Source organism: Bombus vancouverensis, chromosome 8, assembly GCF_051014615.1.
Source record: "Bombus vancouverensis nearcticus chromosome 8, iyBomVanc1_principal, whole genome shotgun sequence".
In the NCBI taxonomy this organism is placed as follows: domain Eukaryota; kingdom Metazoa; phylum Arthropoda; class Insecta; order Hymenoptera; family Apidae; genus Bombus; species Bombus vancouverensis.
In genome coordinates, this window is record NC_134918.1 from 10,091,935 (window position 1) to 10,117,284 (window position 25,350).

General features: G+C 37.1%; 3 protein-coding genes and 1 long non-coding RNA gene across 8 annotated transcripts in view; all 4 read right to left on the reverse strand.

Annotated features, from left to right (window-relative positions):
- LOC117162679 (serine/threonine-protein phosphatase 2B catalytic subunit 2) overlaps positions 1 to 25,350 on the reverse strand; it is a 232,535-nt gene that overhangs the window by 137,493 nt on the left and 69,692 nt on the right. For all 5 annotated transcript variants that reach the window (XM_076620755.1, XM_076620754.1, XM_076620757.1 and 2 more), the window contains exon 2: positions 8,757 to 8,960. In XM_076620755.1, the coding sequence (XP_076476870.1) occupies positions 8,757 to 8,960 (204 nt within the window). The remainder of the gene's footprint in view (positions 1 to 8,756; positions 8,961 to 25,350) is intronic.
- On the reverse strand, positions 11,836 to 13,893 carry LOC143303094 (uncharacterized). Its single transcript, XM_076621109.1, has one exon. It carries the CDS (start codon positions 13,891 to 13,893, stop codon positions 11,836 to 11,838), a length of 2,058 nt encoding a protein of 685 aa, XP_076477224.1.
- LOC117162689 (uncharacterized) lies at positions 15,170 to 18,314 on the reverse strand. Its single transcript, XM_033344535.2, has 2 exons — positions 17,426 to 18,314; positions 15,170 to 16,255 (listed from the first exon to the last, which is right to left on the reverse strand). Exons 1-2 carry the CDS (start codon positions 17,832 to 17,834, stop codon positions 16,200 to 16,202), a joined length of 465 nt encoding a protein of 154 aa, XP_033200426.1. The 5' UTR covers positions 17,835 to 18,314; the 3' UTR covers positions 15,170 to 16,199.
- Positions 18,423 to 25,106, reverse strand: LOC117162692 (uncharacterized). Its single transcript, XR_004465293.2, has 3 exons — positions 24,782 to 25,106; positions 24,218 to 24,341; positions 18,423 to 21,320 (listed from the first exon to the last, which is right to left on the reverse strand). It is a non-coding gene; the product is annotated as an uncharacterized LOC117162692 (long non-coding RNA).

The following is a 25,350-nucleotide window of genomic DNA, read 5'->3' on the forward strand; positions in this document are numbered from 1 at the left end:
GCTTTTAAAAGAAGAACGCACGAATTCCATCGTATAGGAAACGAGCCGTGTAGCAAGTCGCGTAACAAACAAATAAAAAGTGAAGCAACGATTTTTGCAAAAGACAAGAGTTCGCAGGCGGCGAAATAATGTTTTGAAACTGGCTGGTAACAAAGGAACTCGCGCGTTCCGGGTGGATATTAATTCGTGGAAAGGCCGATAAAGCAAGCACAAAGGCGGACACAGAGAATTGGCATCCGCGGCCAAGTTCACGACGGGGGAGTGGGAAACGAGCCCTCGAAACTGCGATCGTTAGCATTAAACGGTCGCGTTTATACGAAGGTGAGCGCACGGCGAGGCTCAATTAATGTTCGACGAGAGTTGCTCCCGAAACTTTTGCACCCTGGCCATCCCGCGGGAATTTTCTGAATAATTTAAACCGCGACCGCGTTGCTTTCCGACCAGCGAGCCAGATCAAACAGGTAAACTTTTACCACCCAGGTCTGCCTTCGGGCTATTAATTTTCCAACCGCATTAAAGATAACACCTCGAGATCCTCGAATTTCGGAATTTCGATCGCCGTAAAGCATACTCCATGTTATTATCGTCCATTGTTTAAGTATCGCGCGTGATTACCGAAGAGTCTCTCGCGATTACGAGTTAAACAAGGTTATTAGGATTATGCGTTCAAGCGAAATTCGAGCGCATAATTCTAGATCCGAATATACAGACTGATCCTACTAACTTCGTCAGCTCGAGTATCTCGTGTGTTTTTAATGATATTGAGAAATATTTCAGCAACAAGTTGAATGATTCCGACGTAATCTGAAATGATTAGTTTCTTCGAAGATGAACGCGTAGAGAACGCAGACGAAGTTGACCGGTGTCTTTTTAATGGAATTATATATTTCTTAACGCATTAGTCGATCCAGCTGCACATTCTCCGCAAGGAATGCATTAATATAGTTAAATGCGGAGAAACTATTAGTTTGGCAGATATTTTAACTTTAATTTGTGAAATTTAACGCACGAAAGGCAAGGAAAAATGCGAAACGGCATTTCTGTATTTACGTTGTCTTCGTCTTTCGTACGTTAAATTCGACAAATTGAAGTTAATACATTTGCTAAACTAATCATTTTTCGATCTGATTATTTCGTAAATATATTAATACCTTTCCTTGGGGAATGCAGAGATCGATCGATTAATACATTAAAAATGTACATGATTCTATGTGAAATAAAACATAGGTGAGTTTCATATCTTCTCTACGCGTTCATCTCAAAACTCAACGCGTCACCTTCTAAATCGTCCAACTTGTACTTGAAACATTTTTCAATATTATCAAAAACAAGCGATGACACATCCTATCGTCCTGTGATGAACACAGGAGTGTCTTTAGGAAGTTAGAAAAGTTAGTTAGGAAACTACTAACCTAATACCTTAGGAAACCTTAATTATCCTTATCTCAAATAAATAAATCTTCACAGAAATCTAGATTCACGCAATCACCGTGACCAATCGCTCTAATCACAACTCTGTCATTTTCTTTCTCGAAATTCTACTCCATCTGAAAGCCATCTCAACCTTCTCTCCGTTCGATTTTTCGTCCGAACGTCGCGAAAGGATGAGCTAGGTTGGCGTTAAAATTTTCCAGACAATTCCGCGGAATCGTAACATTCGACGATTTTACCGTCGACTCTCTTTATTATCCCATTCCGTTTCTATCGTTGGAAATTCTTTATCGAGCCACGTTTGCGACCATCAGCTCAACCGTAAAGCGGCTACTCGTAAAATTATCCGTCAGCGTGCAGAGCATCGTCGTCGGGCACCACGAAGAACCAACGAAATTCATCGGGTTCGTAGCTACGACGAAGATTCGATCTACGTATTTTCGTGATTCTACGCTGAAGCAGGAATTCGAATATGGGCCACGCTGATGAGGCGAAATTCGAGGCTGTTTTCTACCAACGCGCTAGGTGTTTGGATGGATAATGATCCTCTTAATTGCAAGGCCCGTACGCCGAGCTGACTTGGCTTTTAGAAAAAATTTGGAAAAAAACTTCGTCCTTTTTTTTTAACTTTCTTTCCCTTTCTCTCCAAGTATAACAAGAATGAGCTTTGCTTTATTCGCAGTAGTACTGTGGAATATGTTTGGTACTTAATTCGATAAATTTACATTTTTATTATATTGTATAGTAAATTTATTATATTATATAATATTGTCTATGATAAAGATGTTTCTCATTTATATTTACATTTGCAATCTCTGCTTCAAAATTTGTACTCTTATTTATTACTATTGAGTGTGTACCAATTTAGATTGTCAAGATTTCTTTTTAACACGAACGATGTTATAGATGTATCCATTTTAGAAGAAGCACTAAGTTTCAGAGCGTTTTACGAACAGAAATCGTAGCCGAAGGACCAAGCCGTGCTTTTAACATCAAATTTCCGCGAATCTTCCGCAAAATCAGCTCAAAGAAATTTGTCCGCCAATAGAATCGCTCGTTCTTCCAACGCAACGTCCTTCAACTCTATTTCTCTTGCTATATCCACCGGCTGCTGCGCCCGCGTTGCGTCTATAATTCATCTTCGCCACCTTGCACACCCCCGTGCTTCCTTTTTCTTTCATCATTTCACTCCACGTTCGACAACGAACCAACCCACGCAAAACGCAATTTCTCTTGCCAGTCGCCTGTTGTTCCCTTTTTCCATCTCGGTCGCAGCGTGTGCACCAAAACGCGTCCGCGATGATTAAGAGCACATTCACGGATACGTAGACAGATACAAATACAAAGGCAAATTGCGCGATAGAAATAAAAAAACGTTGGTTGTTCTTAATGACTGGCTTTAAGTTCGTCCAACTGACCTGACATCTCGGCTGTTCTACTTGAAGTTGATTGATATTAAACGTCGTTTATGTAAATTTACTTAGGACGAGGTTTGTTCACGCGAGGGTCACATTGATTCGCAAAATAGGATTGTTTCTGGACAAGAATCGATTCAAGATTGAAATTTCTAGAGTCTAGAAAATTTCGTTTTTTACCAGTCATATTTTATATGCTAAATGCGTTCTTCTTCTAATTTAATAATCAGCTCTCGTGTTAATACGACACGATATTTGCAAGATATTTCTAAGATATTTAGAAAATAGCGACAAATTTCTAAAAAGTATATTCGCTCGATTATTATTACTTTCTATTCTTCTTCGTGACGCGAACAATATTACACCCGAACGTACAGAAATATTATCCTCTTACCGGTTTACCTTGTATCAATTTACTGCGTGTACCTATCTCGATTTATTTTGTATCGCTTTAAGGCCAAGGAACAAATTACATTGATAAAATAGATGTTATCTATCATGAAAGATGGAAGCACATGAAACCATATGAAACTTTGAATGGACAATCTGCGGGATGAACTAGAATAATTAGAAACGTAAAAATTCAAGACCACCGGGCATTAAAACGCGATAATACAGAAAATTATAGAATAATTCTATTTTTTTATTTCCTTTTTCCATAACATGGATGTTGTCGAGATTCTGTCAACAATCTCGAAGAAATGATAGAATCGATTGCTTTCACAGGGGATATTTCGAGTCGAAGGCACCGTTCCAAAGTGGTTCTCGATCGATTGCTGAACGACAAAGGCCACAGGCAGAAGTTGCAAGCTCTCTCTTCGACCGAGTTTATTTTACGTCACTTCCAGCTTTCCAACAGTTGCGAAGATTCTCGTCTTCCAAAACATTTAATTTGACGTTCCAGCTTGAAAAACAGCTTTCAACGGAGTATTTCTGCGGTGGAAGTAACTGTAGCTCATTTAACGTAGTATCTGGAGTGACGAACCGTGTCCTGGCCAAGTGCTACGAGATTTTCTTGATCCTGATTTTCTTAATAAACAAGACGTAAGAAATTTTATTGTCACTTCCTTTACTGACTTTGGAAACGATCATTCTTGTTCCGTTACATCTACGAAATAAGATTATACCAGTCTCTTCCGTTAATCTCCTCGACAAGAGACTAGTTTTTCACGAAACTTTCACGAATTACTGTTACGTAAAATATCATAATTATTGTATGATATATTGGACGATTAAAACATGAAATATCTGATTACGAAGGAACAATTACTATTAGTGGAACAAAGATTAAAACGCGATTCGTAGGAAGTTCGTAAAAAATTCATGAAGAATTCAGCGCAAGGTAAAGAACTATCAATATCTTAGTTATCCATGTCGAAGTAAACGAAGAGAAAGAGAAAACGAAAAACGGGAAGCAGATGGAGGCTTAATGGTGATTGTAGACGAAAGACAATAATATACAGTAACTTCCTAGTAAATTATCGAAGAACGACGAAATAGTTAATTACGAAGAAACAAACAACGAAACAATGAATCTGTAAAAAGAAGAACCCGATTAAACGCGAAAATTCCTTTAAAAATTCACAAGAAATATCCTGAAAGAGTAAAGTACCCTCGATATCTTTATCCTCATTTCTACCTCTCTCAACCTTCCAAGAAGAAAAAATAAATAGATAAAAAGAAGATACGGTAGCACATTAATCCTAAACGTCGACAAAATGCAACAATATACAAAATATTCAATATAAAAATATTCAAAAGTAAATCTTTGTGTGAAAACAAAATTTTTTCACGAGACAAACATCCGAAAACAAAATTCCTAAAAGAATTCGCAAAGAACTACCCTACCATACCGAATTAAAAAGCTACTCCGCTGTTTTTCGTCAGAAAGGAGAAAAAGAGCGGTGGAAAAAAAGAGAAGGACAACGACGAGATGATAGCGGATTAATCGTAAACGATAGAAGTCGCGTCGTCGTCTCGTCGACGAAAGGTAATAACAACCCCTTTTGGAAGATGTGGTCGTCGTCGCCTGGAAGGCGGGAGGCTGCACGAGGGCGTGCTGCGGAGGGATGAAGGACAGAATCGAATCGATTCGAGTTATTGTGTTCTGGCGTGTATTGTGTCTGCAGAACAATCGCAGACACCGTGAAGACGACCGTGATGGAACTAATTGATGCGCGTAATTGAGGATTCGCGACGTGGGCAGGGGGTGTGTGTGTGTCGTCGCGTCGGGGTTGTTGCTTTCATTTCGTTCCACCTAGGGAACACGTCTGTCCTATTGTCGGACGCCATCCATCGTGAAGAATCGAAATTAAGGGGGATTCTGGGTGGATAGCTTTGAAAACTGAAAGAATCGATGCGTAAATTTATTTTGATGTATAACAGCATTTTTCGCGTGAAATACCGTTTCTTGATGAAGAATGAAAATAGAGGCGAAAATGAGCGGAATTGTTAAAAATGGACTGTTTTAGTTGAACTATGGTGGACTAGTTTTTATGTTGTTTCTATTGAAAAATTTTAATTGATTCGAAATTAAGAAATTGTTCAAAGTTGCCCCCTTTAACGGATAGGTTTAATTTTGTTCTGCTTGTTTTTCGGTTCAAAGGAATATTATTTAAGGAACGCGGTTGTTCACCGCTCGACCCAATTAATCCAGCCATTATCCGTCGGCACGTAGATCCGCGAAAATGGAGGAGAACACGAGAGGAAAGGTGCGAAAGAACGTACTTCAAAGGTTCGAGTGGATGGTTTTGCGGCAGTTCCGCCCAGGTGCGTTTTTCCAAGGATCGACGAGGAGAAAGGGGCGGAAAGAAAGAGAAAAATGGAGAAGAATGGTTGACTAGCGAGAGGAGAAACTCAAGAAAAGAAGAACGGGGAAGATTCGGTCCGTTGACTGGTGCTGATTTCGCGAAAAAGAGAGAAATGACTACTCGGAGAAAATACAAAAGAAAACGAGTTCAGTAAGCGAACAGAGAGAAGTTTTTGAGACAAAATTAAAGGAAAGAGCCGGAGAATGAAGGTAAAAGGGGGGAGGGGGGAGGGAAACGCGTGAAATCAGAGAGATGAGGTAGAAGAAAATAAAAAGTTAAAAAAGGTTGAAGTCGAAATTGTAGAGGAAGTTGTAAGAAAGAAGAAGGAGGATAATGTGCAAGATGTTGAAGGATTATGCTTTTTACCTGCTGCAAAACTAATAGATTATGGCAAACTGGAACTAATTAACGAGGGATATAGCTCAAAGGGGCATACATATTTACTGGAAAAATTCCGATTCCCGTGTTTACTGTGAGTTTTACCCTCGTTGCTTTATATCTGAGCTTGGACATTTTGTTTGCATATTTTTCTTCCCTCTAAATTACCCTTTTTTACCAGTTTATTCCTCGTTGTTGTATTTTTAATTTTGAACGACTCAAAGGAGATCTTAATTGTCTTGATTCGGTTAATTTTCTTGCAATTAATACGAAAAACCGACAGGCGAAAACGTAGAAATTCGCATTTCCAAGCCTGGCGAATTCCAATATTGGCAATTTGTTGAGAATTTAAAAAAAAACCTTGCGATTCTATACGCTTCAATCTTTAAATTTGGATTTCCATGGATACCAGTTTGCAGAATTCCCAATTCCGTACGCTTTAGTCTCGGAAACTCTCGATTTCATACGAGCCAATTTCTAAAATCGCATTTCTACGTGCTCCGATTTTCAAAACGTAATTCTATACGCGCGCATCTCCAGAAATTGCAATTCCACTGGCGCCAATTTCCAAAACTCCCAGTTCCACGCGCACCGTTTCAAGAATCTCGCCATTTCGTGTAAACTCAACCACCAATCTGAATCTGCAACGTTCAATTGCAGTGGCGCGATACTCGATCCAAGTATCAGCAGCAGCCAGACAGAGACGAAAAAAAAAAGAGGAAGAAGAGGGAAGAAAGGCAGGACGAGAAGAGGCAAAGTAAAGAGAGAGGCTCTACGTCGCGTTAAAACAGAGAAACGCGTCAGCAGGCAGGCATCGACGCTTCGAGGCCTCGCTTTTCTATCTTGTCGAGGGTTTAAGGCCGGTTCACACGAGCGGAATCGATCAGGCTACCCTTATTGGATCAGACGAAACGAACCGCTCAACCGTGCATCCGTCGCACGCGGCACTAACTTGTCCGTTCTACGTATATACAGGGTGTGACAAAATATTAGTGCGCCACGAAAAAGCAATAATGGTACAAACACTGTTCTTTATTTACAAATACCATTAAGTATGTCATCATCTTGCGATGGGCTGCCTTACGGAAATAAGTTATTTGCTCCTTAAGAATTGAACGTTCATCGCGTATTTATACAGGGTGTTCCAAGTTTAACCTTTACTCTGCCCCTTGTGTCAATCTGACATATTTTCTCAGTGAAAGATTCTATTACACTCGTTCATTTGTACAAACATTTTTCTGGATCTTTTTGACTTTTATTCTTTTCACACGAATAGGATATATTTGTTATTTTTATGGACAAAAAATACCTTTAGATCTGTAAACGACATTTGTTACGAAAACGTTGTTGGGTATCAATTTGACCTATATAACTTTGACGTTTTATCAAGCCCTTTGGCAGCTATAATTTTGCTATTACACGACAATTATGCTCTCCATGTACCACCCTTCCAGGATATATATAGTCATCTATAACCTTGAAAGTTAGCATAAACTTGAGGGAAGAAGAATGTAAATGTTCGCAGCACATGCTGTGACAAGTGTAAAACAACTTTACGGTCATCTCACAGATTTATTCCTTGTAAAGAATGCGAATTTTTATACTCGATAAGAGAATTTACAAAATGAACCTCTTCGTCTCATTGATTTTTTACCACTGTCAAATTAATACCGAGGGATATGTACAGATTGAAATGCGAAACCGAGGGGCGGATAAGGGTCAAAAACCATCAAATTTCGCCAATATGTTCCATAAGTGGAAACAAGAGACAGATTTTGTACGAACACAGATCCGTAAACGTTTTATAAAGGCTTCTAAAAGACAAAAATGTAAAACCTAAGGGCGAGGGACGAACGTTATCGTGAAAGACGATTTGATCCGCGAGATCACGAGATCCGACACCGTTAGACTTTTATCTGCGGGGAACAGAAAAAGTGAACTGTGTATCGTACAAAAACTGGTTCTTGGGAAAAACTAATAAAAAGGATTAATAGCGCGTTCATTGAACTAAAGCAAGATAAACATGAAATTCGAAGAGCGATAAGCTCAATCTGTTCGTACGACGTTAAGCTTGAGTTCGAAACGGTGAACGGTACTTTGAAATGGAAAAATAAATTGATTTTGTGTTCAACATGATAACGTGTGTTACTAAAGCACACGTATATTCGTACACGTCTTTCCCTTATTTCTACTCATCGTACAACATGTTGGCGAAGTTCGATCGTTCAAGCTTGGGACAGTCTGTATAACGAAATTAAGAAATTCATAAAAAGAAGAATTAATCTGTTTGGTTTTCGAAAGGCTCAAATATCCTCTACATATTTCGCGACACTCTGTATACACATATGAAGGACAAGATGGTAGCACGAAGACGATACTTCGCTTCGTTCACGATGTCGCGATCGTTCTCATGTAAACGCATATCGAAGCCGTGGAATCGGTGGTCTTTCTCGCCGCGCGTAACTGTGTCAAGTGCCTTTCATGTTTTTCCCTCTAACGTGCCGCCATATAACGCGTCCTTTCCTGCGACTCGATTCTTCGAAAGGTTCTCCAGAGTTGCTATTCTCTTTCTTTTCTTTTTTTCCTTCTTTGCTTTCTTTTTTTGGATTGGTTTGGCGAAGTAGATTTGATCGATACACGTTTCACGGGGGATTGAAATTGACGTTGCGGGATGGAGAGCGATGTAAAAATGTTCTGAAAGAAAAAGATGAAGAGGACTCACCGGTAACTGGAGCTTCAATATCGATCATAGTCTTCTCTGAGCGAAGAAGGGCTGCTCCATCGTTGACTATACGAAGAGCCGCTGCCTCGTCGATTCTACCTTCCAGGATAAAGTGTTGCTTGAGGACTTCCGGCCGTGGCCGATCCGTTCGCGGGTCGAACACATCAGCCACTGTCAATTTTTGCGACGGCGGAAAGGGCACATCTGTTAATAAAATCAATAAATTCTTGTTAGGACATGAATGCTTACTGTTAACGTGGTTAATGTTGTTAATTCAGTACGTGGTTTTATTTCCTCTAATTATAAGACGATATCTTGCTAACTTGGTACATTGTTTTATTTCCTCCCAGTTACGAGAATCATTTTTGCTCATTGAGGTAAGAAGAAACTACATGTATAAGATGAAATGGAATATAAACACTGAAAAATTACCATTTCTATGAACTCATCGAGAAAGTAGCGACAAGTTGTTCGATGTTTTAAACAATTCGTAAAAACCTTGTTCATCGATTCTCTGCAACTTCTAATTTTCAGTTAGAGATTGAAGGCAAGAAATCGATGTACAATTGTTCGTGCATATTTAATTCATCCCTCGATATCTTAAAAGAAATTATTAAAAATCATGTCTGCCAAATCTCTCGAACCCATAGTTATAAAAATTTTAAAAAATTCAACGATATTCTATATCGATACGACCGTTATCACCAGCTAATTTTCCAAATCGTCGATCTTTCCCCTTAGAATAAACGATCGAAACACGTATATGTATATATACATACACACGTATATCCCTGAAACAAGCTGAAACGTAGCGAAATCCCGAATCCCGAGATCAGCGAAGGACTCACGTTCGTATCGCGAAGTCGAAGCAGCTCGGCCGGTATCCATTCCAGAAATTATACCAGCTTATCGTAACCACGCATCTGACACAGTTTCCGGAAAAAAGCACACGGGTAATCTCCTAGTATCTCTCGAACGAACATTTCGTACGGATTACCAAGCTAAAATCCACGCTGATTCGATCTCTCTCCTATTATTTTCTATTGCACGTTAAACTTGTATTGCGCTTATATCAGTCAGCTGCACTGTCGCTCGTGTTTGCACTCTGCGAGAGTTTAGTTTAATGACAAAATTACGGACAAACCAAACTGTTATCATTCATAAGACGTTCTTAATAATTTAATTAATTTTACGACAACTAAAATAAGATCGAATAAAAAGTGTGACCTCTCGTGTTCTCCTCTGTAATCTTCAACTAATAAAACACATTACTGACATGTTTCTTTAATATACATTCTCAACGTACAATCTATTGATTCCACACATGTCACTATCGTGTGCGCTGACACAGTGTCTTTTTTCAAGTAAAATACGTCAGCGTCATTCAGACGAGATCGTAGTTTACTGCTGTTGAGGTTATTAGATGTATGAAGAGAGGAACGCGTAGATAAATTGTGAAGTAGAAAATATATTTTAATACAGAAGTGTAAGTACAAGTAGGAATATAATTTAAGCTGGTCCAGATCCGCACGCTGGCAGTGTTACCCTATAACTGAAAACCCCGAAGCCATCGTCGCCTGTCTACTGTCTATGGTCTGCCTTCGTCCTAGTCTATTGTCTATACGCTGTCGATGGCTTCAGTGCTTGAGAAAACTAAAAAGACCAGATGTCGAGTTTTCTTAAAAGTGGTGATCACTTCAACAACTGTTAAAGGAAGTTCATCGTACGATCTTCCGTCAATTTAACTGTGTTAATCGCGTAACAACAAACGCCGATAAATTTTGTGACTCGGTAGACTTTTCTCTTCTCACTATACTCTTTTTGGTATAATATAATATTAATTAATAGAGCACTGTCATCCATGAACGACTTGTAACCGAATTGTACGTTAAAGAGTTATATATCCGATAATAATAGTAACAAAAATAAGAAAATAATAAATATCATTCCTAATTACTAATTCATCGCTAATGGAACGTAACACATAAAATTCACACATTGTTATTAGAAGTTCTGCGGAGTGGCCGCATGCTTATGAACGACAGTGTGCTATTCGTGGTAATTAACTATTGGCAAATATTGACCGAGGCAGTAGCAAACGTTATCTGGTATAATCAACCTGTTATCTTTCCAATTAATGCTTCGCATATATTTTGTTCGCGGCCTCTCTTTCTTCGTGGATGATTTATAGGTTAGTTGGCTTATCGCCGGCCATTGTAAATTGCTGTTTGCCGGTCGACGAAGAAAGAGAAACCGCGGTGGTACGTTGGATCGCACGCCAACCATAATCCCGTTTTTCTATCGATAGCATCGCATGCGTTTTACGGAGATAAATCGATGCAGCTATTCGTTCTGTCTTTACGAGCCTCGTGACACCATCGAGAATTTATAATGAATATTCCGACCTGCTGCTTTGATAAACTTCGTGCTGCGTTTTATATATATATATATCCGCAGAAGGTAATTTTGAGAAGATAACGAGGCAAAAAATTGCAAGGTGTTAGGATTGAAACGAAGGAAAATGTTTGATTTCAAATATTACGCTTTTGTATCGTGATTAGGATTTTAAAAGTTTGATGTTTGATTTATAATTAGTATTTTCTAAGAAATTTATTATTTGTCATTTTTAGAAAGTATATTGGTAACTCTGTATCTTCGACGTGTTAAACCTTTGGATTAGATTACTTAAAACATTCGCAGTCTGTCCAATGTTTGTTCACCTAATTGGATTATTCTGTCGATAGAAGCCACCTAAATAAATGAAGAATTTGTTACCACAATCAACTCGCTTCGTACCGGCACAGGATTCATGCAACTCCGTATGCTGCAATTTCCGAGGACTTAACATGAATTCGTAAATTCTCCAATTTCTCTGCGCTTTGATTCTAATCTCAACAATTTCCAGTTGTATACCAATTTCTTTCATGTCAATTTCTAATTCTACGATTCGCAATATAAATTTCAAATAAAAATCTTATACACAAATTTCCGACGTCAAACGACACGTCTGCAATTGTACATTTTCCGACAATTACTAAATTTTATACAACGCGACGAGACTAAATTTCTTCATCTTTTTCTAAAATAAATTGACACAACACAGATTACCTGGATTTCTCTCTTCCAATATCTTAGGCTCCCTCTTCTTAAATTTTATTTTCAGACATTCTTCCGTTTCGTAATATTTCGTCGATTTTAGATCACTGCCGTCATATTTCTGCATCGACGAAGACGACGTATCTTCCTTCTTCGCTTTCTCCGATTTTTTCCTATCATCTTCAGCATCCATTATTTTCTCTGACGAATTCCTCAATTTTCTGATCGAACGTATCCATTCTCTCTTCATCACTCTTCTCAGAAACGATTGGAAACAGGCCTCCCTCTTAAAAGTATCGACCAAGCCAAAATTTTCGAAAACTTCATCTTCTGCGTCAGGCAATGGACCACAATCTTTATGACTCGTGTCTGTCGACGATTCTCGTTCCCTCGAATCAATAGAAGAATCCTTTATATTGTCTACTTCATTGGGAAGTTCGTTTAAACCAAAGCTCCCACGAGAGCTGACTGAATAATAAATGCTCGCAACATTATCTTCGCTGCTTTTATTCGAATCTTCGATACACTTGTCACTAGCATATGATTTCGAATCTCTTTGATCATCATTTATATCTTCTTTTGAACTCGTCAAAGAATCAACCGAGCCAGACGATTTCTGTTCAGGAGCTATCAAAAAATCTATGGGCTCATCAGAGCTTTCGTGATCACCAGTTGTATCAAAAGAATCTATCAATTTGAAAGTGTCAGTAACCCTCTCTTCGATCTGCATATCAAAATTCATCGATAGCTCTGAGTAGGACCCGGCGCGTGTTAACTCGTCCGTCATCGATTGAGATCTATCCAATCTTTTGATATACTCTTCGGATATAACGTCATCGTTGGTTTTAGGACTGTTTGAAATATCGGATTCGGAGCAACTTTTTTTCAAAAAAATGTCTCTATTAGGAGATACAATATCTTCGTTCTTACACGTTCCGTCTTGAGACACGATGCTTCCTTCTTCTTTGGACAAATTCTGATCCACGGTCTTCTCTTCGACCACTTTAACCTTCCAATTCGCTTCTCTTCGATCCTCAGGCAAATCCTCCAAAGAAACCCTAGCCAAAAACTTACTAACAAGATCGTCCTTTCTGTACGCTTCGGTAAATTCGGTAAAATCTTCAGATTTGTTCAAATTAATGCTACTCATATAGCTATCGAACACCATCTCTTTCTGCTCGTAGCTCACGCAATCTCCCAAGTAAACGTCTATAAGCTCCTTAAATTTCCCTTCTTCTATCAATACATTCGTTTCCAACTTCGCGCTACTCTCTTTGTCACTAGCTTCGCATCCCATACTATCTTTATTCAACGACAATAATTCAGAAAACGCTCCAGAGATGTTGTGCAAGCTATGTGACAAGAACGCCAGTTCATCGTCCTGACGAATTGGCTCACATTCCGGGTGACACTCCATTAACACAGGTGAACCAGTTTCAACCAGGAGAGAGCTGTCCACACTTGACTGCGGTGAATCAATTTCTTCCAGAGGTGGGACATCCACGAAGAACTTTCGATTCTTCTTCAAACGGCGACCTAAAAGCGGACTCAAGATCGTTTCGCTCTTCCTTTCATTTAATTTCTCCCTGTCTAATTCCCAATTTTCCATCTGACGACGTTCATGTTCTTTGGCTAACATCATCTTCAGCGTTTCGTTGTCGATACTGTAGCTGCCGCGAACTGGACTGCATCGTTCTTCAGAAATCGATAAACGCGTATTGATATGCATTTCTAACATTTTCACCAGATCAGGCCCACTACAGATGGGTAGCTTGGTGTCTTTGCTCGAAGACGGCTCGGAAGACTCAGTGGGAGATAGTTTAACAGGAGTAGGAAAGGGTACCCTGGGTTCCACGGGCGTCTTCACTCGCAACTGCCTCAACCTTTCTATCAGACTATTCATGGTGGGACTCGAATCTGTATGAAATTTCGAAGGCGTCGGGTTTGGAGTGTCGTATCTGTCGGATGGAGACAAATCCGGTGACTCGGAGGAATCCTCGAGCAAACGGTAGGTGGTCTCGCTACGTTTTTCTTCAGACATCTTGAGTCTTGGTTGTTCGATTGTTTCTTCTTTTATTTTGATTGATTACTATTATTATTATTTTATTATATTATTATTATTATATAATATCGATGATTATCTATTATTTATATATTAATAATCATATATTATTTGAAAAGCCTCTGTTATTTGTTAATATTTCTATTACTGTTCCATTACGTTCTTTCCTTTTAGACGTCTTAAATAACAATAATAAACCTCTAGTCTTAAATACAGACCCTCGTATGTATTACTCCGTGGAATTATTTATTATTTGTTGCCTATTATTCGTCTCGCAAAGTGAAAATGATCCGTCTATTGACAGAAAGGTCGAACGAAATTCGGTTGAAGAGTATCACGGACCTTGTACGAACCAATCGTTAACGGTTTCTACGCGCACGCTGAGACAACAAAACTCCTTTGTTTCTTTTGCAAGTACAGTCTCAGCGACAATACACGACGATGCGCATACGAAACCAGTCACTTACATCTAAGGCACGTCGCGAACGAACGAATTCTAGAACCGATAGAAAGATCAGCCACGTTGATAATACGAAATAGTACTAAACAGTGAAAAGTGTTGGGAAAGAACGGTTGTCGATTTCAGTTAAGACGGTTAAAATGGGTTGGGAGAACATTTACATCAACGTTGGAGTCCGATTTGAATTGGTGTTCCGATCGGCCAATGGAAATTTCTTTTCCTTGTCGCTGTTAATTGATTGGAGAACGTTGCCGCTGTTCCTTTAATTTTGTTGGTTGACGTTTACCTTGCTCCGAACGAAGAGTTTTAATCAACGTCGATTGGTTACAAAAGATTATGTTTTCGACTTTTTTTATTATTCGTTGTGTATTTACTCGTTGACGGATAGCTAGTTTCTTTGTGCTGTAAGACGATCGTTGATCCCTATTGCTGCTAATTTATTTGACAAAGTTCGCTGATATTTTTTCCAGATGTAAAATGGTTGTTAATATTTCAGTTGATCATTTCTTCAACGTCATTGAAGAATGCGATTCTTTGATTATTTTAAGTATTTTCAAAAGAAACTTATTCGGCTCTCGTAACGATTTAGCCTAACAAATGTCACAGATACGTTTATAGTAAAAACCTTCTAGAAGGTTATCTTCTCTTTTTTTAAAAAAAAAAAGCAGTCTATAAATTATATAAAGGAAGATTTGTAAATATCTATTTGTCACATATTATCATATGTAATGTCACTTGATCGAAGTAGAAACAAAAAATTGTTTGGAAGCAAACTACAAGTATTTTTACAACTACATATATATTCTTTCTCAGGAAGAGTTTAACTATATTGAAACAACATTGAACCAGATATATCCATCTCATTAAACGAGCCAGGTTTTCCAGAATGAAGGAGCCAGAATTAGGGAAGTCGCAGAAAATTTATTAAAATCATACACAATGTCATAAATCATCTATATCATTCAACATTTTCCATTGCCAAGATCTTTCTCAGAAAAACTTACTTAATTTTCATTCCATCACCGTACCTCGTTAACTTCATCGTGACAACTTTATTATCGAGCTAGTTGTGAATTGGCGGACAATCGCAACGTGTAAATAAATCTTCAATAGACAACCGTTGACCAATGTCCGACCAATCGATGAGAAAATGGCACAAGCGCGAATATTTTTCTAAAACCGGCATATAAATTTAAATACACAATATCGAGTATTTATTTGGGCAACTTTGCTATAGATTCCCAAATATTTATGAATACGTATGATAACATGTCTTTATTACATTTAAGAATTTAACGCTAGAAATACCAGAAATTCTTTCTCCTAATATTCCTCTTCAGCGTATTTTTGTTATAACTTAAAAACAACTAATGAAAAATAATAAAACGATTCACTGTTACTTTAAGCAAAACAAAGAAGAATACATGTTTCTGCTGAGAAAACAAAAACTCGAATAAATATACCTATTATAGTGTAAATAATAATCCTTATATCCTGATAACTTTAGACAAAATAACTTTAGTTTTCTCAAATTAAAGTATGTATGATATACCTATAAGATCTTTCGTCTGAACCCCGCAAATAGTTTTAACCGTATACTGAAAAATGAGCTCGTGTTGCTTCGTATTTCCAGGTTTCACGACATCGTTTCCCGACGAAACAACCAAAAGATGGAATTAAAATATAATTTTGCTCGCGTCCCACGTTTGCGGGGATTATCCGATAAAACAGCGGTAGATTCTTGAACAGTTTGTTTCCTCTTCGATGATTTCCTTCCGCTGATCATAGAACGGCAGTAGCTTTCAAGTCCCTTCGTAGTTCTCTTCTAGTCTGATATTATATTGCCGTTTACGTCTTTCTTCAAACCGTTCATCGTCGATTCTGCGAAGCGAAGATACATTTTTGTTCTTTTACTTTGTTTGAAAAAGTAGAAGGTTCAAGGGTCGTGGAAATATTTGTCTTATAATTTAGTCGTCTCGAAAGCTCTATAACTGGAGATAAAAATGCAGCTCACGGTTATGATAGTATATTCTAGATAAGCTGGTAGCAACGAAGAAAGGAAACAGTGATGAAGTTTACCGAAGAACTTCAGATCGCAAAAAGAATGAAAACAGAATGTTAAAGGTATCATCGTAGTATCATAAATCTACCCTCAGAATTTACATGTCCATTTCTTTCAAATCTTTTATACATATATATATACAAAATGCATGAATCTAACTTTAAAACCTATATCCCTAATTTCTTTTCTATGTCAATATTATTATTAACATGCAACAATCAGAATATTCGATTAAACGAGATAATCAAATAATCTTGCGATATTATGTTCTTCTGTAACGCATTATCCATAACACATAAACCTACACCACTTCAAAGGCAAACCTTGCTACACAACGATCAACACTTGCTACGCCAATTTGCAATTGAAATGACAACGAAATTCATTTCAAACATCTATTCACAATGCACCGTTGCCCACATTGTATTATATCAACCACAAAACCTACATCTATTATACATATCTCTTTCATACCATGTATCACTTTGATCACGTAATATTCAAACTCTCATAAACTAGATAAACTTATTATTCAAACAAAAGAAAAATTAAAAAGAAATTCTATCAAGTCAAACGCTCGTTCTTGCAATTTTCAATTAAGATGACAATCAAATACGTTTCAAACGTCCTTCACAAAGTACATTCCTTCACCACCCTATATAACAACCTGACCATGTAACATTCAAACCTTCGCAAATTAGATAAACCTATCATTGAAATAAAAACAAAATTAAGAAGAAATTCTATCAAGTCGAACACACTTGCAGTTCCAATTTTCCATTAAAATGACAATCAAACACATTTCAAGCATCTATTCACAACGCATTGTTGTCCACAATGTATCGTATTAATTACAATAGCACACAATACCATACAATACCATACAATACAATATACCGATCTGAACACGTGGTACTCAAACTCTCGCAGACCAAATGAAATTATTATACAAACGAGAACAAAATTAAAAAGAAATTGTGTCAAACAACCCATGGAACTCGCTTCTCGTTTTCTCAACTCCAGCATCCTCTTCAGCTTGCCCATTATGGTGGTCCTGCATGTGTACCTTGACCCCTCCTCCTGGCCCATATCAAAGTACGCCTTTATGGTGGAAAATCTTCCCATGCTGGACTCCTGCGACACTCCACTTCTATTCCCAGTTTCAGCGTTTCTTAGCGGGGACAAGGAATTTTCTGAAACTCGATTAACCTTGTGCAAGCTCTGACGAACAGCTACGTATAAGTTATCGTCGCGATCGACCGAAGGGGCATCCAACGTTCTCCACGGTTTTCGACAATTGTCCTTCCCCTCTGCTTGTTCCTCTTCTTCTCCATTCTCCGTTTCAGTCTTTTTCTTCAACAAGGATGAAGAATCGTAGCAAACGTCGTCCGATGACATGACACGGTGCAACTTTCACCATACAAACATCAACACGAATAAGAGAAGCGTAACTTTCGCTTTTGGTTCGGTCGAGTTCGAAGATGTTGGAAGATTCGTCGTTTGCAACGTAGATAAAATAACGACGGTACAGTGAAGTTGTTGCGTATTGAAACGGTGAGTTAATTGGTCGAGCACAGTGGTTTGCGTTGGTTCGTGGTTGGTTGTGGCGTGTATGGCAACTCGTGGTTAATTGGTGTAGACAGACGAGTTGGATTGTAATTGGATAGTTTGGTTATCTGCGATTGGCTAGCTCTTTCACTTCTATGATAAACTGCTCTCGCTTCTTGTCTTTAATATCGAATTACCTTTACGATTTGTATTATGCTGCTTCTTTTCCATTACCAAATTCACTGGAAATACGTACGTAATAAACTGGTTTGGCTGCTTGTCTGATACCGAGGTACATTTAAGTAAGACAGTTGCAATTACAAAATTAATTAAAATTAATTTTAGCTTGAGATATCATCGATCATGTTATGTAGCTATAATTCAAAACTAAATATGCTATATTTAGATCAATAGAATTAAAAATAAAATGCTATGAATAAATAGTAGATAATTTCCAGTATCAATCCTGAACTAATGCTGTACTAACTAAATCACTAACAGAAATAAAATATTTTTCTTTTTTGCACCAAGCTTCTTCCTTTACAACGCAAATTGCCCAATTTTTATCCGAATCCCTCATCAATTTTTATCTTTTCGTCGAACTTCTTTCTTATATATAATACAAACGTTCCAGTGTTCATAAAAGTTCGCTGTTAATTAATTTTCTAAGGATTACTTGTTCTCCAGAAATCTATTCTGAATCGCGTCAAGGATTAAAATCTATCTAACTAAAACTAATTTGTCTTCATTAATTTTTTATTTCATGATTATAGAAATTTCCAAAAAATACAGTTAACGTGTTAAAATATATTCAGTGATAAATTGTAGGTTAGTTTTTCTAGTTCAAATCAAGTCATTAAGTACCAACCTGATTAAAACAAAGACACCAACGTATCCGGTTGACCAAAATTTCAAGTAACACAAATCACCCGGAGGCAGAGGGAGGATATATTTTGGTCCTGAAGAAAATTCGCTCAGACCGGACGAAACCGCTTGCTTAAAGCTGGCCAACTTTTTATTTGTCCCACGATCCTCGCGAGAGATACCGAATGGTATCGTCTCGAGAGGCTCGGCAGCCACTGTTTCTGGCCAGAAAGAATTATATAAAATTCGAAGGCAAGATACAGCGCACCGTCTATACGCTTTAACAGACTAGAAACGTTGCAACACTATTTCGCTACTGTTTTCGAGAACTATGTTCCGCGTTGTACCTCATGAATAAGAATCGTTCGAAACTTTAAAGAATCGTTTCATCTCTTTCAAAGGAAGTTTCCGGCGCAGTAGAACCGTTTTCTCGTGGGTTGCAGAGCGTGTCGAATTTCCATAAAGTCCTGTAGACGATATTAAATTTCAATTTGTGAAAAGCTGCCTATTAATCGATCGCGCGTGAGTCAAAGTGCGATCAAATATCGGTAATCTCAATTATCGAGGATAGTACGTTCAGAAATCAACTGGTCGAATAACGCTGTCGATCTTTAATCCGAGAAGAAGATTCATTTTCCATTTAAAGGACTGTGAAACGAACGAAGTTACTGACAGCGAGATCATTTGTTTCTACTTTTGCAATGAAGTTGCAAGAATAACGTTCTGAATTTGTAGTCCATTAAGAAGGTTCGCCTTCAAAATTTCAACTAACTTTCCTCCTACTTTGCGTATTAAAATTCGGAATTATTCCTGTGCAAGAATATTTTCACATGGTAGTTACGTTAAATACGAAATACGATTCTGAAAATATATTTTATTGCGTGTATTCTGCTATATCTCGATCGACATTAGAGAGTTTTTTACGAATGTTTTGAAGAAAAACGCGAAAGGGACTGAAAAGGTCAAATGATAGAAATCGCAGGGAGATAGGTGCGTAGTGGTCAAACAATGTTTCAGTTGAATTTGGATGTATTTCTTATAATGTTAAATATAGATGCAATATAAAAATTATATCAACATAGAAATATAACATATAAATAAAAGAGTTAGCCAATCATACGAATGACACACACATATATATATATAATATTTCAACTTGTGCTACCAATTATTTAACAATCTTTTAAGGCGTCTATAGTGTTATAAGAACTTTGCCTCTTCATAAGGTGAGTACAACAATGTATACAAGGAAGATATTTTTGAAGTTTACAATATGCGCATAAACATTTGGCGAAACTTAAAAAGGGGATAGAACCAAACAATGGTTTCGGATTAACCAAAAATCACGTTCAAAGAGTAAAAGTCGTAAAAGTCGAACTAGATAATAGTCGAATAATGTTAAGAGTCTGATAACAATCAAATTATAAAAACATATAAAACAATGATCCAAAAAGTATAAAAAAAGAACCATGACTTAACTTAGTAAAAAAGAATCGTGATTTAAGGAACCTTGGTATTATTTGTTTCTACCTATACATACAGACGTTGTATATCTTAATTAAATATGAAAGGTTAATTTTCTGCTTATTAAAATTTGAACAATTATTATGCTGTTAATATATGCAAATTATTTGAAATTGTATATATTTAAACAATGAAATTAAATCATAAGATGAGGTTGGTAAATCTAAACGGTTGCCCGCCGAAATACAACTTACATCAATTAGAATAATCGATTGTTTAAAATTACAAATTTAAAATTACAAAATTTAACATAATGTGATCACAGTTCCTAGGTACCTTTACAATATACAGCGTTCATATTTCATCCCAAATAATGTATAATTTATGAAAATTAATTCGAGATGTATGCAAAATTTTTCATCAAGAGACAAATTTGACGTAATAATTATTTTAATCATATTTACCTAATTATATCTAAATTCGCAGGTCCTTATCAGGTCGTTAACAAATTATACATTTATCAGCTATTTTCTAAGCTTACAAGAAAAGATTTACGCGAAACTAAGGTGAGAGCACATATCTTTAACAAAACTCTTTACAAAAATCGATTCCGATAATTGCAACATCGTCAGAAGTATCTTCCTCGCGAGATTAAATTCTAATTTATATTTAAATGAATCTATGAATGAAAACTAATCGAAAAGTCGAGAAAAACGAAAGGGACTCGTTAGAATCGATAATCTTTGCTAAGATTTTCGATTCTTAAGCGAAGTCACGTTTTTAGTTTCTCGATCATCGATCAATTTCCATTATCCTCATTTGGCAACAAGCTTGAATCCAGTTACAAAACATTTGTAAAATGAATTCTACGTTTAATTTTTAATGCTGGCGCGGCCTTTTAATTTCCTCTTGTGTTACTTACTTCCTAGCTAGTAACAAAGCTCGGATGAACCTCCGTGTTCTATCTTCATGGTTGTCTGACGTATATGTCCTTTCGTCGTTTTAGCTCTAATAAGAATTCTTCGTTTACATTTTTGTCTTACTACATTTTTCATTAGTACACTATAATATCTTTTTCATACACTTATTTACTTATTTACGCGACTTTCTTTCGAAGTTCGTAGAAATATGACGAGGATTTCTTGGGATTGATTGGGTGTCTGAATTTGTTCTTTTATGGTAACACAATGAATGGATTTTCACGACATAGCTAATCGTATTTGCGATTCTTCGTATCGAAGATTTCAAATAGAAGTAGTCTTGAAGATGCAAACTAATCGAGAAAGTGCGCGGTTATGGTAGCGCGATAAATGAATATTTATGAGACAGTCGATCGTATTTGTGACTCTTACTAATGCAGATTTTTAATGAAACAGGTCTTTAGGTGTCGGACTATTGGAAATAACGCACGCTTTCGAAAAGTACACACGCGTGTATTCATTTTATTGCTAGTTACACGGCTGCCGATGTTTATGCATTTATGCTAACTGTAGACACGAAAACAATGGACAAACTAAACACAAATGTATAAACGAAAAACGCTTAATAAAGAAAGGAATAAAGTACGTACGCGTTACAGCATTCAGAGGATAAAACGTAATTTTATTCAAATTTTGCTCGCGTAAAATGTGAATTTGCATGAATATCCACAGCCTACAAATTATTAATTCACGATCAGTCCGTGTATTTCAATACGAAACGCTGGAGCACGGCAACATTGGGAAATTTCTTTCGCCGACCTGTATACACGTTTCAAACGTATACAGAGAACAGAAGTCAGAAAAACTTGTTTTGCTTTAAAACGGAAACATAACCGGCAATCGTGTATATGTACATATATATGAAATCCTCTTTAAAATCGTTATACCGAAACTGAAATATTTAACCGCAGGAATATAACGGTTTCACAAAGAGGAACGAACGAAGAAGGAGGCGATACTTGGAAAGCAATCGAATCGTTTGATTGCTTTTCTCTATTCGATAAATCTTCCTTCTGGCAAATCCTTTGAAACAAAATGGTTTGGCAAAAGGGAAAAGGAAAAAAAGAAGAAACACGATCTCCGGTAAATGTCCAAGAAGGCTGCTTACAAAACTCGGTGATCTCGCTTTCCACAGCGCGTCCAGATCATCAACGTTCGAGATCCAAACAAACGTGCATAACTATAAACAGAGTAAGCTGCCGAAACCGAGATCCCTAGGCGAAACTCGCGTAATCCACGGACAGAATCCAGGGAAACGCGATACGAGTCAGCCATCTGGCGTTGCCCATCAATCCTTTCCATCTTCCAGCCATAGCCAACATAAAACTACTATTATTACGCTACTGACACGAATATTGAACTCTTTGTACGTTCTATTCGTGAAAGTTCGATAATTCTGCAAAGTTGGTTCAACCGTATTCATGTGGATGTTGAAGCTTCTCGCGTGTTCTCTTTCTGAACGTTTAATGGAGAGTTTGAAAGTTTATATCTTTACTTTTATAATTTTAACTTAACAGCTTTAATCGAATACGAAGTCAGGATTTATCGTTAAAAGATTAGTGGATATTTGAATCGAACCGCTAAATCAAAATCCTTGCATATTCTTTTATAAAAGTTTCAAAAGTTGGAAATCTTCTCTGTATACGTATGTAACTTTGATTTAATCGGAGACTATTGTTCTTATATCGACGACGCGAAAATTTGCATATTTGCGACGTATACGGAAACGCGAAATTTAATCGAGTTCGATGCAAGGTCGCTGTTATTAAAAATACCGACGTGAATATTTGATTCTTTGCGTCCACTCCTGCGAAATATCCTGAATCTAATGTAACTCTAATTTTGAAAATCCCTGAAGCCGTTATTATTACGCTAACATGCCAACGCTAATATCTAATCCTTCGCGATCCTCCTGTCGAAAAAATCCGAAATGTAATCAAACGTCAATTTTAATAGAAAGAATCCATGTTATTATATTAGTCGCACAAAATTATGAAATGTCCTAAATCTCCTTACAAGTACAAAGAAGAAAAGACAGAAAAATTCAAAAACAAACGACACATAAGTAGGAAGTAAGAAAATAGAAGAAAGTTGGAGGAAGAGGGGACAGAAACTCTGTAAATTCTCGAGAGAAGAGGAAGACGAAGGAGCTACGAAACGGAAACGGCATCCTCGTGACGAAGTTTCTCGCGTAGCTGCCAAAAGGTGCGTATAAATAGGCCGGCTGACAAAAACAAGTCGCCGCGTCATATTGCGCGGACATAAAAGTTTTTAATCGTTCCGGCTTGCACGCTTTACGAGCTTTGCCTCTCCGTGCCGAATATTTCTATTCTTTTCTACTCCTTCGACGAATTAGTGCAGCTATTTTACAAGCAAAAGAATTCGAAAAGGATTGTTCGTTCTCATGTTCGAAATTGGCAAGTTGGGATTCAACTGCGAATTAAATTTACGATTAAACCGCGGATCTTTGCGTAAATTCACATTTTTATGAAGGCAAATAATGAAACGGGACTGCGGAAAATTATTATAATATTATTATATTATAATGTAAAAGTTTGTTTCCTAAAAAGGATCAAACGCGCGATATGTTATAAAATACTTCGATCCGAGTATTTCACGTACATTTACATATCTTTGCATCTTCAAACTTTCTATAATTACGACAAACGTTCGCAGTTTAATTACGGCCAATTATACAATTTTACAGGGATCGATAATGGGACTGAAAAGTTACCGAACTTCCATCGAAATTATTCATTAGAAACTCGACTTTTCGTATGACAAGTATTAACCTTCCAACTTCGCGATGATATTAGAGTGTAAAATGAGAAGTATATTCAGATTGATTTTCTTTAACAACGAAACCAACACTTATAGCAATATTATAATATTTTTAATATTAGAAACGAAGAAAGAATTTCTTACCAAAAATGATGCCAGACAACATATCGAAATGATAGCTATTGCTATACTTCCAACGACGATCTTTCTATCATTTTCGAGCATCGTGTCGAATCGTCCCTTTTTTTTCGAATATCGCTTCATGTATCTGAAATAGTCGAGCCTTCAGCAATTTCAATCGAATTACCATATTTCTTGACGAACCTTACGTTTGAAATAAATCCGTGTTTAATCTGCTATTAATTAAAATTTATTCGAATTCAAACAAATTCAATATATATATATATATATATTAAGACAATGTAATACAGAAACGTAACAAACAGAATGCAGAGAATCAGGCGCGAATTGTTTAACTGGAAAACGTGAGAGCTTACATAGAAGTATTTATGTTACTATAGAAATGTATGTTTCGGAAATACGAAGCGTTGGAAACACGAGAATATGTGGAATATTTGCTCGCGTCCTTCGCCACGCTAAAAGTCACGAGTGTATACTACGTATCTGTTTCACGAGTGTGAAATTCATCTCGAAAATTTACCAAAATTTAACGATTCCTTTACAAAAATCGTGTAAAAATTTATTTACCTTTATGAAGATCGAATTTGACCAATAATTGATATGATGACACGAGAACATCCTGCGTTATCCTTCGATCGAACATCTTCTTGCGATTATTCTGACGACGCGTGTTTACCTGATGCTTCTCGTGCGACGACTTGAACGGAAGTCGATGGCACGTTGCCCTAACTCGATTCGTTTCCACTCGTTTCGATTCGTTTCCACTCGTTTCGATTCGTCCAAATGGCGTTCCAGAAAGCGGAATATTTCAATCGCGAATTGTTCTTCGATTTTCGTTTATTTCGAAAATTTGTATACAGTAACATTCGATGTTACGATTTATCGTTGGCTACGCGTATTAATACTAACTTCTCGTTATTTTAACACCGTAGAATTCCTACGGTGTTAAATCACTGTGGCTGATTAATTATTTTTTATGTATTTTAATTAATTTATTAAGTAATTTACAAGACGACCAATGTATCCGTCTCCCGTTTTTCTTAAACGCGTAAAATGTTTAAAAATTTGAATGTAGAAATTGAAAATATATATTCCTCTCTTTATTTTGTATTTTAAACTCGTGCGCCTTCTTTACA

Bases quoted from the DNA above. Each gene is read 5' to 3' on its own strand.
- LOC143303094 (XM_076621109.1), bottom strand. From the start codon at position 13,893: ATGTCTGAAGAAAAACGTAGCGAGACCACCTACCGTTTGCTCGAGGAT.
- LOC117162689 (XM_033344535.2), bottom strand. From the start codon at position 17,834: ATGTCATCGGACGACGTTTGCTACGATTCTTCATCCTTGTTGAAGAAA. The intron at 16,256-17,425 runs GTTGTTTGACAC...TTCGCTTCGCAG, and splicing joins ACGAGAAGCGAGTTCCATGG to AATCGACGATGAACGGTTTG.